At 45.9% G+C, this 16,612-nt stretch overlaps 1 protein-coding gene across 5 annotated transcripts in view; it reads left to right on the forward strand.

The window, feature by feature from the left end:
* The window catches only part of LOC147032473 (pecanex-like protein 1), a 165,855-nt gene that overhangs the window by 142,698 nt on the left and 6,545 nt on the right, over nt 1-16,612 (forward strand). For 3 of the 5 annotated variants that reach the window (XM_085870122.1, XM_085870124.1, XM_085870125.1), the window contains 7 exons: nt 484-699; nt 1,418-1,671; nt 4,359-4,589; nt 8,440-8,543; nt 9,361-9,511; nt 13,998-14,228; nt 14,358-14,632. In XM_085870122.1, the coding sequence (XP_085726248.1) occupies nt 484-699; nt 1,418-1,671; nt 4,359-4,589; nt 8,440-8,543; nt 9,361-9,511; nt 13,998-14,228; nt 14,358-14,632 (1,462 nt within the window). The remainder of the gene's footprint in view (nt 1-483; nt 700-1,417; nt 1,672-4,358; nt 4,590-8,439; nt 8,544-9,360; nt 9,512-13,997; nt 14,229-14,357; nt 14,633-16,612) is intronic. The other 2 variants (XM_085870126.1, XM_085870123.1) reach the window with 1 other exon arrangement.

Consider the following 16,612-nt stretch of genomic DNA (forward strand, 5'->3'; position numbering starts at 1 on the left):
CAAATTTGGGGCCTTTCGGTGTTGCGGCTTGGCCGTGCAAGAGTAATAAACAAACGCCCAAACAAACACTTGAAATCCGTACCGAAAGAGAGCCGTTTGTCCGTGTGTCGCCATTTTTCTCAGATATGGCTGAACGGATCTTCGTCAAACCTTCAGAGGTTCATGTTTGAGCCCCGAGGAGTGTTTTAGGCACAACATTTTGTTTTTGAAAATCTTGAAAAACAAAAGGTTCGTTTTTTGGGGATGTTTAAAAAAAATTGCTCCATAGTGAGTGCCGAAGCATTTGTAGCTTTGTGAAAGTTAATATTCAATGATCCCTGACCACATTATTTTGTAGGTTAGTAGGTGAAGGGAAGTATTTTCGGCCCCCACAAAAAATAGACCAGACAACACCAGGTACCCCTGCCAGTTATTTGAGATGTCGTTCTAAAGCTAACATGAAATTATGACAAGTACTGTTTGTTTTTTGACGTCCACGCACAGGGGCAGACGACAACAACCTGAACTCGATCTTTTATGAGCACCTGACACGTTCCCTGCAGCACAGTCTCTGCGGTGATCTGGTCCTTGGCCGTTGGGGAAACTTCGGAACCGGCGACTGCTTCATTCTCGCCTCCGACTACCTCAACGCACTCATCCACCTCATTGAGATCGGCAACGGGCTCGTCACTTTCCAACTTCGTGGCTTGGAGTTCAGAGGTCGGCTCGTGTTTGCTTACATGCACGCAAGCTATTTGCTGAAGCCAAAATAATAATAATAATAATTAATAATAATAATAATTTTGACATGCAAATCAGAAATGTGACTGTGCTCGAACGAAAGGGTTTTCATTGAATGAAAAGCTCGTACAGTCGTGGTTATTCGAGTCTTCCTGGCTTTTGATTGGTGGAAAATCTTCATCACTCTTGTGCAGTGGAAATTTAAGAGTGATTAATTAATTTATTTTATTATTATTATTATTATTATTTTTTTTTTAAGCTCACCTGGATTTTAGTCCGGTGACCTGATGTGATCAAGCCGTGTCCGTAGGTAAGTCGGTCAGTCACTCGGTGAACACTTCAGTCATTATCGCTTGAACCAAGCATAAAGTTTTGATGAAACTCGGTCACAGGCTTCATATCCGATGCCGAACGAAGTTATATTGACCACATCAAAATCTGTACTCCTTGACAGGTTGAAATCAGACCTAAAATGCTGAAAAAAAATCCTGCCTTAACCTACAACCTATAACCGGCGGCACAGCCATGCCCGCGGCCAAAAACATGACCTGTAAACGTGTCGGCGTAATCAGCATGGAGAGGGCTTCCAGTCAACCAACCACGTGACTGGATTCTGTGCATGAACAAGATTTCAATATTTTATGACATCATTGACTGTTGCTCCTGTTCATCTTCCTTTCCTAACCTCTTCCTTCAGGAACGTACTGTCAACAGCGTGAAGTGGAGGCCATTACAGAGGGCGTCGAAGAAGATGACGGCTGCTGCTGCTGTGAGCCCGGCCACCTTCCACACATGCTCTCATTCAATGCAGCTTTCGGACAGCGTTGGCTCTCCTGGGAGGTTTCAGTTGTCAAGTATGTGCTCGAAGGCTACAGCATCAGTGACAATAGTGCCGCCACCATGCTTCAGGTGTTTGATCTGCGCAAGATTTTACTCACCTACTACGTCAAGGTACATATCTTTTTCTTTCGTCTCCCCGATTCTTCAATTCCTTTGCTCGTATTTACTGTTGTGTCTTTTATTTATTTATTTGTATGTATGTATGTGGGAAACCAAGCTGATTTCAGAGCTGAGTAACGTGGGGCAATAGGTTGACAGAGGAACAAAGTGGAGCAGGGAGATGGACATCGCACAAAAACAAACACACACGCACACGTGGTTCGGTGTCGGAAAGGAAGGGGTTGGGGTTGGGGGAGGGGGAGAGGGAAGAATCGATGGGAGTATAAAATAATTTGAGTGAGGTGTGGGACAAATGATGAGGTGGTGATGGGCAGCGCACTTGAAGGCCTGGAGGGACGGGCGCAAATTAGATGACACAAAGAGTTTATTCCACAGATGAAATTACAAAGCGATTAATGTGATGGAGCTGTCTTTTGGAGATGGAATTGGGGAGGTTAACCACGTGTGTTATTCTGGAATAGCCTGTGCGGTCCTGGTGGGGTGGAGAACTTGTGGGGAAAGACAGGAGGGGCTGCATAGTTGTAGGGAATGGTGGGGGGGGGATGGCATATGTAATATGTGTATGGAAGGGGCTTCTGCCAGATGAAAGGATTTATAACAAACATCCTGGTATGTACTTTTGCAGCCAAAGTTCCAGCACATGATCACAAATATCATTGTGGAATTGGGGATTATTAGATACCGTTAAGAAAACAGTGTTGTATTCAAAATAAGAACAAGACATGTGTGTTTATGCTGGAAAAGGAGGACAAAAGGGAAATGGGAAGTGGCTCAAAGGTAGTGTGAGAGGGAGGGGAGCAGGAGAAATGATGGGAATGGAACACAAAGCACACGATTAGATCGAGGATCACATGACAACTCAAATAAGGAATGAATAACTGAGGGATGAGGGGAGGGGAAAGAAAATAAATATTTTCCTTGTCGTTGTCAAATAAAAAAAAAAGTGGGCAATTGATGAAACAAAAAATGTGGAGAAGTAAAGGATGGATGGTACAACGATGAACACAAAGGACTCCTACAAGGCTTAAAGAGAAGTTTTGGGCTGATGGAGGAGAGTCAAGAGCAGACCGATTATGGTGGGGAAATGGAGGTAAAGCAGTCTGTCCTGCGGCCGAGACTGGGAAAACCCGAGCAAGTTACACATTAACAAAATGGGACACGAGCAGGACAATAAACCAACAACGATTCACAATGTAAACACGAAACTGGTTTTGTCGTGAGTGCAGTCGGTATCCTCAGCAACGTGATGCCATCTCCAAAAGCTAAGAAAACTGCAGTGAGTCTTAACTGTTGTCATATGTTCCCTGAATGGTCAAGGGCAATAATATTGTGAATCCGTTCACATCTTATCTTTGATTACTTGGTCCTGTTATATTTATGAGTTGTTGTTTGTCTGGGTCTCGGTTTGTGTGTTCACGAGTTGAAAGCCCACCGCGTCATTCGCAATACTAAACGCACGCACGCACGCACGCACGCACGCACGCACGCACGCACGCACACGCACGCACGCACGCACGCACACACACACACACCCTGCATCCATGCGTCCCTGCGGACTTGTAACCCCCCCTTCCCCTGCCTCCCCCGATTAGCGGAGGTTGGCTTTGGGGCTTCCCACTCTCTCGGGACGTGTACATTGCAAACATGCAAGTTATTTCCACAGTTAACTTGTAATACTCTCTGCCGCCACCGTCGGGTGGCACTACACGATACACATTGAGAGAACATTTTTGTCAACCTTCCCTTCCGAACCCCCGTGACTACAGATGAAACCAAGTAGCTTCGGTTCACCGGGAGGTCAAACTGGGTCCATATGTACACACACACACACACACACACACACACACACACACACACACACACACACACACACACACACACACACACACACACACACACACACACACACACACACACACACACACACACACAATTCCAGCAATCTCTGTGTGTGTGTTTGTCTGTTTGTCTGTCTGCGACCGCCGTTTCTCGACGACCGCTGGTCCGATCTGATTGAAACTTGCCAGGAATATTGCCGGGGACCCGCAGATGTGACTTTTTGAGGTTTTCTGTCAATCGGACGAGCGGTTCCCAAGTTACGGCCATTTATCTGTCGACCAATGACAAGACACGGTGCTATGACGTCACGAATGACGTCACAATTAATGTTTATTTATTTTGCACGATTGACGGTCCGATCTGATTGAAACTTGACAGGAATATTGCTGGGGACCTGCGGATGTGCCTTTTCGAGTTTTGATATTAATCGGACGAGCGGTTCCCAAGTTACGGCCATTTATCTGTCGACCAATATCTGCGAGAGAGGAGGACAGGAGAGGGGGGGATGAGAGTGGGGGCGAGAGAGAGGGGCGAGAGAGGAGGGGGGAGAGAAGAAGGGTGAGACTAGGGGGAGAGGGGGGAGATAGAGGGGGGCAAGAGAGGGGGAGAGAGAGAGGAAGGGCGAGACTAGGGGGGAGAGAGAGGGGGGCGAGAGAGAGGGGGGCGAGAGTGGGGGGGGCGAGAGAGGGCTGCACATACTGGCACTCACCTATGGGCCCACCCCTACGGGCCCGTACTAGTATACATAATACATATACACACCCACCATGCACTTTGTGATTTGCTGAAGGTTTTGGTTTTTGCTGCGAACAACGCTTTGTTTCTAACCTTGTCCCTAGAGCATAATCTACTATCTGGTGACGTTTCCGCAACTGGACAGCTGGCTTAACAGCCGGGAGATCCAAGAAGGTCTGCAGCCCTGCACAGAGCGTGGATATGCCGATGTAGACCCAACCTTTAATCCCAACATCGATGAGGATTACGATCACGTATTGTCGGGCGTTTCGAGGCAAAGCTTTTGTTCCGTGTACCTCGAGTGGATACAACATTGTGCTGGACGCCAGGAGTTGGTGCGTTCCTCTGTTCTTCTTTCGCTTATCTAAAACAACTTGCAAAGTGCACTCGGTACTAAAATTATTAAGTTTTTCCAACAGGTATGTGCTGCATTACGCCACCATATCATCCACCATGATTACACAAACATTGATGTACGTTCAAAGATGCTTGTTATTTTGTCCTTTTTACACACATCAATAAGTTGACAATCGTGAGAATACCTTGATCTTTTATTGTCTCGGTGAAATTTCCGACATATCGTGGTTTTGTTTTTCTCTTATTACCATGTGTTCTCAATGTTGTACTGCAAAATCATTTTCAAAGTCGATGTTTCACATTTGATTTGAGGTTTAAACTCGCCACTCTCACATCTTCCATTCTCATCATTGAACCCCTCTGCCTCTGTTATTATCTCAATGTCCCCCCCCCCACTCCCAAGATTTTGTGTTGTCACATATGCTGCTCACCTGTATATCCAACGTCCTGTTCCTTCAGCCTAAGTCACATTTGCCATGGCGGCCGTGGGGTCTTCAACATCTACGGCCACTAGCAATTATACGGCGGCCGCAGTATTTCCACGGTCACACAATGTAGCAGTCACATATGTTTTTATTTTTCGGGGAGCCGCACGGCGTATTTAGGCCGAAGTCACATTTGCCACGGCGGCCATGGGGTCTCCAAAATCTACGGTCACTAGCGAATATACGGCGGCCACAGTATTTCCACGGTCACACAATGTAACAGTCACATATGTTTTTATTTTTCGGGGAGCCGCACGGCGTATTTATAAATTGTGGAGACCGAAAACGTGGAGTTGCCGTACGGTCTTTGATTTGATGTCGCACGGTGACCTTAGGGTGTTCCTGCGGCGGCCATAGAATTTTCAAGGCAGACGCAAGGTGCCCACAAGGCGACCGCAGGGGGACCGCAGGGGGGGGGGGGCCCTAAGGCGAACGTGCGGCCAGACGGACGGGTAACGAGTGGGTTCTTTTTTTTTTTTTTACCAGTTTTTTTTTTCGGCTTGTCGAATTGCTACGGCGAACGTAGAAATGAAAAAAGTTATAACTCCGCGTTATAATTCCATGGCGACCTTACGGCCTGTAAAATATAGCCATACGGTGTAGGGCCACCCTGAGGCCACCACAGAAACTCTGCGGCCGCCGCACGTTTCTGTCAATTCAGAGGGCGTACGGCCGCCGTATCCTCGCCGTAGAGCAAATGTGACTTATGCCTTAGGTCTTAGAAATTGTGGAGACCGAAAATGTGGGGTTGCCATACTGTCTTTGATTTGATGTCGCACGGTGACCTTAAGGGGGCCCTGTGGCGGCCATAGAATTTTCAAGGCAGATGCAAGGTAGCCTCAAGGTGCCTGCAAGGGGACCGCAGGGGACTAAGGCGACCGTGTGGCCAGACGGACGGTAACGAATGGGTAATTTTTTTTATTTTTTTAACCAGCTTTTTTATCGGCATGTCGAATTGCTACGGCGAACGTAGAAATGAAAAAGTTATAACTCCGCGTTATAATTTCACAGCGACCTTACGGCCTGTAAAATATAGCCAAACGGTGTAGGGCCACCCTGAGGCCACCTTAGAAACCCTGCGGCCGCCGCACGTTTCTGTCAATTCAGAGGGCGTACGGCCGCCGTATCTTCGCCGTAGAGCAAATGTGACTTAGGCCTTACAGTGCCCCTCTGTTTATTTATTTATTTTTGTTTCCTGAAAAAGATGGCCTGGGTTTGAATCCTCACCCAGCTATAAACTGTCATCCTGGTGCAGGCTTATTCATCAATGTGTGCCGTAGTTTGGATGGACGTTAAACTGGCCGTCTCCTATTTTTGTATGCAGAGTCTAGGCTCATGGAAGAGCTGGAACACAGAATGGATCAGGGTGCAACAGAACAAAAGGAGCATCAGAAAGAGAGGGGAGAAACTCCAACATCAGGGCAGAGGGACAAACGAGGTGGAGACGGACAAACAAGGGATGCAGGTAATGACGAGGGTAAGGGGATAATGCAAGGGTTGGACAAGATGGATGCAGAAGCAAAATTTGGGGTGGGGTGGCAGTGTGGGTGGGGGGGGGGGGAATGGGGTTGGTTAACGAGGATATAAAAGTTCATGGTTTTGGATGGGGGGTGATCTGAGATTGTAGTGAACAGTTGTCTTGAAGACCTGGAGGGAGGAATGAGATTGATGAGAATGTGGAAGTTGGTTCCACAGGTGGTAAAAAAAGAATAACGAATGAGTGTCAGTGAGCAGTAATACTGGATTTTGGGAGTTTCACCAGAACGGGGTTTAAACTGGACTGTGTTCCCCCTGCTGATACCTGGGGGGGGGCAGGGGGTGGGGCAAAGCACAGAAAGGGCAGAGGGTGCAAGACCAGATAGGCTTGAGAAAACAGATACCACCAACCTGTCAGTGATGGTGACTTGATAGGCCCATAGATTCAGCTTCATCAAGGAAGAGTCCAATAATCTTGAAGGCCTTGACATCCACGGCATCAAACTGAGAAAGTTGTGACGCAGGGGAGCCACCCAGAGGGGAGATCAGTACTCCATCAAGCTGCGGATGAAGGCCTTGTCGGTGAATGGAAGGACTTTGTATGACGGAGAATGGCCAGACGGCAACTGGCTTTGGAGGCCAACTTTGAAATGTGGTTTTGCCCAAGAAATCTCGTGGCTGATAGTGAGATTCAGGAGTTTGAATGACCAAACTTCTGTGAGTGGGTTGGTGAGAAAGTAGATCGGAGGGTTTGCCACAACATGGTCCTTTCAGAGAGAGACAGTGAGGGTGTGAGATTTGTCAGGATTTAAAGACGTATTCCAAGTGTTTGACCAGCTTGTGATTTTGTCAAGGTTTGAAGAAAGGGAAGAGGCTGCTGCCTGTCTGTCTGAATGATGAGGGATGTCACGGCAGAGGGTGAAGTCGTCAGAAAATAGATAAAGGGGATTTTCCAAAGTCAGTGAGATCATTGATGAAGATCAGGAATAGGATGGGGCCCAGAACCCTGTGTTGTGATACTCCAAGCTTGACAAGGAGAGGAAATGAAAGGATTCCATTGAGAGCGACACGTTCACTACGAGAGTGGAGGGCGTCAGTAACCCAAGAGTGGAGTTGCTCTTTTGCCAGCATTAGTTGGTGGATGTTAAAGACCCCTCTGTGCCCTTCACAAAGAGTCGGCGAGCTATTGCCGGCACCTTGAACAAATTCTAAATTCCTGCCCTGACTTTCTATGTCGGAGAGGCGACCCATTCAGAATTCTCACCCTACCCACGAAACTGCTTTGAAAGAACCGATGTTCTGAAAGGGTATTGCACATGATTATATAAGTTTGAGGCTCACGGAAGTGCGAGCTGACAGCAAGGTAAAAGGCAATAATCAGAGAGTGGGCAACAGTTTGATGCAATAAGCATTAAAGGAATGAACAAACAGAAAAAAAGAGTGGTGGAAACACAGCAACCTGCAAATGAAGGGGTCAGCTTCGGTACGGATACTGTGGGGAGAGATGGGGGATCACATGAAATTGCAGTGAAGCGCTGCAGGGAAGAGTGGGATTGAAGAGCCTCGGGAAGGCGTTTCCACGGACTGTAGAAAAGATTAACAAAAGAGCCGAGATGTGCAGAAAGCCTGTTTGTTGGGAGTTTAACCAGGAGAGTGTTGCTAGAAGAAACCTGCACATCATGCCGTTGCTTGGGTAGATCAGAGGGTTGGGAGAGCAGAGGGAGCTAGACCGGAGGAGAGGTGGTTAAAAACCAGGCATGGCATCAACCTGCTGATTCAACCCTGGCTCCTATCCTCTATCATGTTGCTTTTTCACGATGCATGAGATCGGTTGCATTTTCGAGGATGCCTCTTTCTTTCCATGCAGGTACTCGATTGTGGGAAAGACTCCCAGCTGGTGACACTTTCCTTTGGTCTGTGCGTGCTGGGACGGCGTGCACTCGGTACAGCTTCCAACCACATGTCTTCCAGGTCAGGACTCTCAGCTTGCGTGCCACAGGGTCCACTCCTTGGTGGTGGCGTTCTCACATCCTTGGCTGAGAATTATCATTTTTTTTTTTAAATCGCATCCACTGAACAGAACCTGCACGTGTTGCATCCATGAATAACCAGATGAGAAAATTCTGTGATTCAAACAAAGATAATTTGCGTTCATTTTTGGACTACGGATGTATTCGAGAAACGTATTTGTTTAACTTTGTGTGCCCTGGCCTGGTCCTTTTCATGATTAACACCATTGGCTGGTCTCTCGACTTGTGAAATCCACAAAAACCAGTAATCACTGTAACTCGGGCACAGGACCATGCTTGGAGAAAGTAGTAAACAGTTTTGAAAATTTTGAGTATTATGATAAAGTTGGGGTTTAAAAATTCCACTTTTTTCCATACATCATATGCAGATGGCTCTTTAAAAAGATTGCATCTTAAAATCGTACATGGATAAAATGAGCCTCGCGTGGAAAGATATGCAAATTGAGCATTACAACAGTGTGTGAAGTCGATTGTCAAACCTTGGTGGTGGTGTATGTGTGGCATAAGCAAGTGTGTTGGGGTGGATGGGTATAATTGTAGATAATATTGAAAAATGGCAACGGTGGTTGGGTCTGAAAAGGGTGATAAAGGAAATGATGGGAAGAGAGGTGAAGGAACGGAAGGGAAAGGTGGGTCAGGAAGACGTTCGGTGGGGGTGAGGGTGTGGAGGATTTTAAAGTTCTTCTCTTTTGCTTGCATGATGTGTGGACAATCACATCCCCCACCCTCCATCCCCTCTTTTCTTTGATGCTGTGCAGTAGCCTCGAGCCATTTCTCTATGGCCTGCATGCACTCTTCAAGGGAGATTTCCGTATCACATCTTCCAAGGATGAGTGGGTGTTCACCGATGTGGAGCTTCTGCGGCGTGTTGTGGTGCCTGGCGTGCGGATGTCTCTGAAACTCCACCAGGTCCAAGAGTCATTATTTTGAATGCTTTGTTTTAATCGATTTGAAGAGGATTTAAGATGAGAAGACCTTTGTGGGCAAAGTATGAGCAGTGCCTGCCAGATGCCATACAGTAAATCCTTAAATATAGTGGGGGTTAGCTTCCTGGAAAATGCCATGATGGTTAAAAATGCAATGGTGGAAACCAAGGGCTAATGACAAAGGGTGGGGGGTTGGTTCCTGGGCTTCGGGAAAAAGATAGAGGAAGGTTGGTCTCAGCCAGAAATAAACACCACAATTAAAACGGGAAGGGTACTCGGTAGAACGCATATCTCTGCCACGCAATGCCTGATCCACGGGAACATGTCTGGCCCGATACATTTTTGAGATATCATGCTTTAGATCGTTTTTGGTCCTATCTCTCACTGGTAAAGAATCACTTAAAAAATTTAATAATTCTCGTTTCCAGATCCGGATTCAGATCTTCACCAAAATTGAATCAGTTTGTCCTTGTCACACACCAATCCTGTCCAACAAGTTTAATCCTCATGCATCCACAACTTCATGAGATATCACACACACACACACACACACACACACACACACACACACACACACACACACACACACACACACACACACACACACACACACACACTCAACAAAACCTCCTTCCACCTTCTGTGGCAGAGGTAATAACCACAAACACAACTCTTTTACCTTTTAAATTTATTATAAAATAGCGAGGTGGGTGAGGGTAAACGTATTACATACTCTGTCATAAATAGAAAACACAAGACATAGCTCGGGATGATGATGATGCTGTTGGAGTGGGGAAAGGGGGAAGGTGGAGGTTAGAAAGACGTGGATGTACAACTTGCGATGGCTGTTGGATCATCGGAAGCATGACAAAGTCTCCTGCTGCATTGCCACGTAGAAGGGTGGGGATGATCCTTAGCCACCTTGACCCAGAGCAAATATTTTCTGCTTGGACAGGAAGGTACGAGATAGCATCCTCTTCCAAAATAATCTCGTCTCTCTGGCGTTAAACAACCTGATTTCCCCTTTCTGAGCTACCGGGACTTAAAAAGATGCCAAAATACATCGCTAAAGTACCACAATTAGAGATTGCTGATATGCCAATTTGTACTTCTTCTTCTTCTTCTTCTGCTTCTTCCCCTCTCAAAACAATGTAAAACTGTATCCCAACCTACCTCAATAACTGCTGAAGCCATGATTGTGATTCCAACGTGAGGAAGTTACTTTGTCTCTGGGCTAGTGCAAACAACCCCCAACCCCCCCCCCCCCCAAAAAAAAGCATTAATCGGTTTATTAGGAAAAGAAATCAAATGTAAATGTGGACTCAACCAAACCAGGCCCAGGATTGTGGGGGAGGGGGGAAATGGACAGAACCATTCCAAAAGAGATATACGAGGTGTGTTCAAAAAGTATCCAACCTTAATTTTTTGTGCGTAAACAAATGAAGCTCAGGAGGTGTGGTTTGGTGCACGTATGTAGGCGATCCTAATCTGTATGCGTGAATATTTTCCCACCTGCAGAAGCTGTCAGTCGCCGACAGACCGCCGATGAGTGAGGAAGTGTAAGTGAGCGCCGTCGGATTTTCGTGTTTGACAAAATGACGGAAAAACTTGAACAACGTTACGACATCAAATTTTGTGTAAAGCTTGGTGATTCCCAAGTGGAAACGATCCGCAAGATTCAACAAGCCTTCGGGAATGAAGCAATGGGCACCACACAGATAAAAGAGTGGTACAACCACTTCAAAGATGGTCGCACATCAGTGGAAAGTGAAGCACGTTCTGGTAGGCCCTCAACATCCCGAAATGAGATAGTCATTGACCAAGTGAGGACCCTGCTGATGCAGGATCGTCGAATCACGATCAGATAACTTGCAGACGAGGCGGGCGTCAGCATTGGATCTGTTCATTCCATTGTGACTGAGGATTTGGGCTTAAGGAGAATCTCAGCGAAGTTCGTGCCAAAGCTGCTAACGATCGAGCAGAAGCAACTCCGTTTGGAGATCGCACAGTACATGCTGGAGACTGTGAACAGCGATCCCAACTTCTTCAACACAGTGATCACTGGCGATGAGACCACAGTGATCTGTCATTTTGTCAAAATCGAAAATCCGACGGCGCTCACTTACACTTCCTCACTCATCAGCGGTCTGTTGGCGGCTGACCGCTTCTGCAGGCGGGAAAATATTCACGCATACGGATTAGGATCGCCTACATACATGCACCAAACCACGCCTCCTGAGCTTCATTTGTTTACGCATGAAAAATTAAGGTTGGATACTTTTTGAACACACCTCGTATATACAGTATAATACAAACCATCCCCCAAATCAACTGAAACAAGTATTAAAACAATTTAATAACACAGAGGGATTTAATCCAAACAAAAATGTATAAAACATGAAGCATTTTATTATTTTTTAAAACGATATTTGCATCAACATTTCAGCAAATGTGGATGGCTCTTTGCATATGTGGATGGCTATTAATTTACAAAGTAGACTGAACCAAAAGCCAGCAAGCATTAAGGGTGGTGAGCAGGGTGGGGGTAGAGTGTACCATCGGCCAAAATTTTACAACATAGTTGGATTTTAATCCACACCAAAATAACAAAATACATGAAACATTAAGCATTTTATTACAGTCATGCGCCGCTTAACGACGTTCCTGGCAACGACGGATCGCATATACGACGGATCTGCCAGCTCTGAAAAAAAAAATGTAACTGAAAAATTCCTATCGCCGAGCGATGTAGCCTCGTATAAAAATAGCACGTAAAATTATGTACACTATACAGTACATAATACTTCATAATGATAATAAACGACAGTGTGGCCCTGTTATAATGCGATCGTTGAGGTCCATAAAATGTCATCACGAAAAAAATCAGGGTCGTGCTAAATCGGGATTCAAGGAAATCGGCTTTCAAACTGAACCAATGTTTCCACGTTTACCTTCCAGCAAGTAAATTACCTTTGGATTGAAGAATTCCGCGAATAAATCATTGTTCTTAGTCGACATTAAAACACAAATATATTTTTGTGAATCTTTTATGTTGTTAAAACAAACGCACTGTTCCCAAAATATTTCACACAATTGACAGGAGCTCGTTTCTTCATTTATAAATTATAACATCGATGCAATGATTATGTATTTATAAAATCCAAACGCTAATTATTCATCTTTCTATAATCGATGCGAGAGGAGATTGTAAGCTGCTGCTAACAACACCGATGGCCGTCATGAACAGCACAAAGGTAAATCTAACGTGTCTTCCGTCTCTCTTGGATGTGTGTTACAATTGCCGACAGTATTCAGTGCAGTAACATGATGTATAGGCTACACCATATAGCCTAGGTGTCTTGATTTGTGTAAGTACGATGTTCGAAAACGAAAAAATAAAATAAAATGATGTTCGCACAACGACGACGTCGCTTAACGACGCATTTCTCAGAACGTAACCCCGTCGTTAAGTGGCGCATGACTGTACTTACAAAAATTGCACAAACAAGAAGAAAAAAAACATTAAAAAAAAGTAAAAAGATTTTGGGATGAAATCACAAAAACAACCAAACAAGGTAAGAATGACACCACCTTGCGATGCCACAATTCGACACCACAATCCTCATTGATTATCATCACAACATCTTTTGACATTTTACTTTTGTTGTGGGATTGGGATGGAACAACATCAAAATATATTGTGATGGCAAAAAAAAAACCATAAGAGGTTGAGGTGTCATTCATACCTTGTTTGGTTGTTTTTTTTTTTGGTTTTTTTTTGTACACATTGTTGAGGCTCGTATGAGAGCGAACACACAACACACAGCAAGGGGGGGGCATGAGACAAGAGGGGTGAGAGAGGGAAGGACAAAACAGTGGGGAACAGAGACATTAGATCTGTGGAAGGGAGAGGGATGGGGCGGGGAACACGGGGTATACAAGATGGATATTACAGGGACTTTTTGAGGTTTCATCCTTCTGTTTTTCATTTTTTTTTAATTTTTTTTTTCTTGTTAAATTTAGCTTTGTTCCCGTCTGCTGGTCTAATTACTACAACTAACGGTGCATGAGAAAAAAGAAAAGGCTTGTAAAGAGGTAATCGTACATGCGGACGCAAACAATGACTCATCTCATCTCAACAACCACGATTGGCCAAAATGAAATTCCACGATAACTAAATCAAAACACAATAGGTTGCCTGCAATTGGTCGACACCCACGATATTTGAGGGTTTACTGTACTTGATGAAAAACCATCAAGAGGGTTGGTCTAGGTATGAGAATCCCTGTAGATTGTTGGAGTCTTTTTTTTTTTTTCTTTTTTTTTTGGCCACCTGTCTGTTATAAGTTTATTTGGCTACCTGTCAGTTTAAGCTTGTTTACATAAGTACCTTTAAGTATGATCCTGTCTGAGATTGTCTCATCATCCAGAATGGGTTTTTGGCAAATGATTGTGCCTTTGATGCTTAGGATCACTTTACTTCTCCCGACGAGTATGAGGAGCCAGCGGCACTGTACGACGCGATCTCCTCCCACGAACGGGACCTGGTGATCTCGCACGAGGGTGACCCAGCTTGGCGATCGGCAGTGCTGTCGAATCGCCCGTCTTTGCTTGCACTACGTCATGTGCTCGACGATGGGTCAGATGATTACAAGGTCATCATGCTCAACAGACGCTTCCTGACCTTCCGTGTGATAAAGGTTTGGCATTTTAGGTGGCTCCGCCACGTTGGGATTGAAATTTTATTCTGGAAAGACGACCTTTTATTCCACTGATCTTCATTTAGACGTTCACCCGAAACAGACATGGCTTGCCTTTTTCTTTTTCAGGTGAATAGGGAGTGTGTCAGAGGCCTCTGGGCGGGCCAGCTTCAAGAACTGGTCTTCCTTCGAAATCGTAACCCTGAGCGTGGGAGCATCCAAAATGCAAAGCAAGCTCTTCGCAACATGATAAACTCATCTTGTGACCAGCCAATCGGCTACCCGATCTACGTCTCGCCGCTCACAACCTCGTATAGCGGAGCACACGCTCAGCTGCGTGCGGTAACTGGCGGACCCATCAGCATCCGCAGCATTGGCCGTTTTCTCGTGGCCACTTGGCGGAGGTAAGCTGTGGACACTTTGTGGCCTAATAGTTTGAGATTGTGGGAATACACAGACGGCCTGTGCTTTGCAGGCACGTGACGTTTCACTTCCCCTCCCCCCTTTTTCACAAGGTGTTTAAAGTCATAAAAATGAACTTGATACATGTAACTTGACTTCACTCACCAGTTTTTGTTCATGTACTGTGGGGTTTCATGAAGCGTCAGATGGATTTTGCTGGAAAAACGAGAGCAAACGTTTTGAAATTTTTATTTGCTATCATTTTGGAGCATCACACTTGCCTCGAAGCTGTCTACCTTGGGTTTGAATCCTGAGCCAGCTATAAACTGTTATCCCGTTGTTTCATATGCAGGGTGATGATCCATCAATGTGTGCGTCATCTCTCGGATGGACATTAAAAAGGAGTCCCATCTGCCGGCGTTAGTTGGTGGACATTGACGATCCCAAAGTGTCCACGAAAAAAAAGCTTTTAAAAAAGATTATTTATTTATTTTTTAGGAGGTTGGTGGCAGGATTTGCACTCCGGTCACCGCAAAACCCTTCACTTCGCAAAACATAAGAAAACCGTAAAGAAAATTGAAAACCCACTCCGTCGGAGTCCCACCTGTGCAGCTGCCCTACGCTGGGCAGCTCACTGGATGACGGGAATGGGGCAAGTCTTTCGGGACCCCCACTCTTTGTTGATAGGAGAAAAACCACGGGGTAACTTTCCTGGGTTAGATTGCGGTAGTGTGTGTCGGGGTGGTGCTGAGGTCATCCACCAGACGGCGGTCTCCTTGGGTTAACCTGAGGCGGTCCCTTCGGGTGGGTGCCTGGAATGTCCTATCCTGAAGAGAGGATGATCACCTGTCTCTGTTATCATCTGAGCTTAAGCATTTGAATGTCGGTATTGCAGCACTCTCTGAGGTTCGGAGACCAGATCGTGGTGAGAGCATGGTGGGTGGTTACACCTACTATTAGTCTGGTCACTCTGATGGTTACCATTGCCCAGGGTGTTGCTGTCGCTGTGTCCAATAATGTGATTCCAATGGAAATTGAGGTAACACAGGTCAATGACGGTATTCTGAGACTAACGATTCATCACTCATTAGGTGTCATTTCCGTGGTCTCTGTTTATGCTCCGACTGAGGCAGTGATCTCTCCATGAAGGACACATTCTACGCCACGCTCGAGTCTGTAGTTGATCAGTGCCCCAGGTGAGACACACTTCTAGTCTTGGGGGATTTCAATGCATCGACTGGAACTGATAGAGATGGTTATGAGACGTGTGTTGATCCCCATGGGTCTGGAACTGTGAACCAGAATAGCACTAAGTTCCTTGACTTTGCAAGAAGTCATGGACTTAGGGTGGCTGGTTCATGGTTTCAGCGCCCACAAGCTCATCACTGGACTTGGTATTCTCACGCTGGTGGTGTGCCAAAGGAGATTGACCATGTGCTTGTTGATGGTCACTGGAGGATGATCTAGAACTGCAGGGTCTACTTGAATGCTCAGTTCCTCAATACTGACCACAGGCTTGTGGGAGCAACTCTGAAGTTGCAGCTTAAATCCAGGAGAATGGTACCATCCCAGCCTTGGCCGGATGTTAGCAAGCTCAAGGGTGAAAGGGTAGCTGAAGAGTTTGCAAACAGGCTTAGTGGGGATTTGAACGGTTTGGGTGCTTTGGGAGATGCTGAAGAGTTGTGGAGTGCCTTCAAGACCACCATCCTTGATGTTGCCTGTGGCTCTCTTGGAACTCACCACAGGGCGAAGAAGAATTTTGTCTCTCAAGGGAAACTGGATACCATTGACCAGAGTCACAGGGCCAGGCTAATGGCAGAACAGAGCTGTTTAGGGAGTTGATGTGTGAAACTGTACGTGCGCTAAGGGTGGACAAGGAAGCCTATGTGCGAGGAACCTGTGAGGGGGTAGAGCGTCACCTGTGGCCAAGTGATACCCGTCCCTCGGTGTACTGCATTGAGAGCGGAGGGTGGTGAGCTCTT

The sequence above is a fragment of the Eptatretus burgeri genome, chromosome 2 (assembly GCF_056783735.1).
Source record: "Eptatretus burgeri isolate ZD-2024b chromosome 2, Ebu_testis_v1, whole genome shotgun sequence".
NCBI classification, from domain to species: Eukaryota; Metazoa; Chordata; class Myxini; order Myxiniformes; family Myxinidae; genus Eptatretus; species Eptatretus burgeri.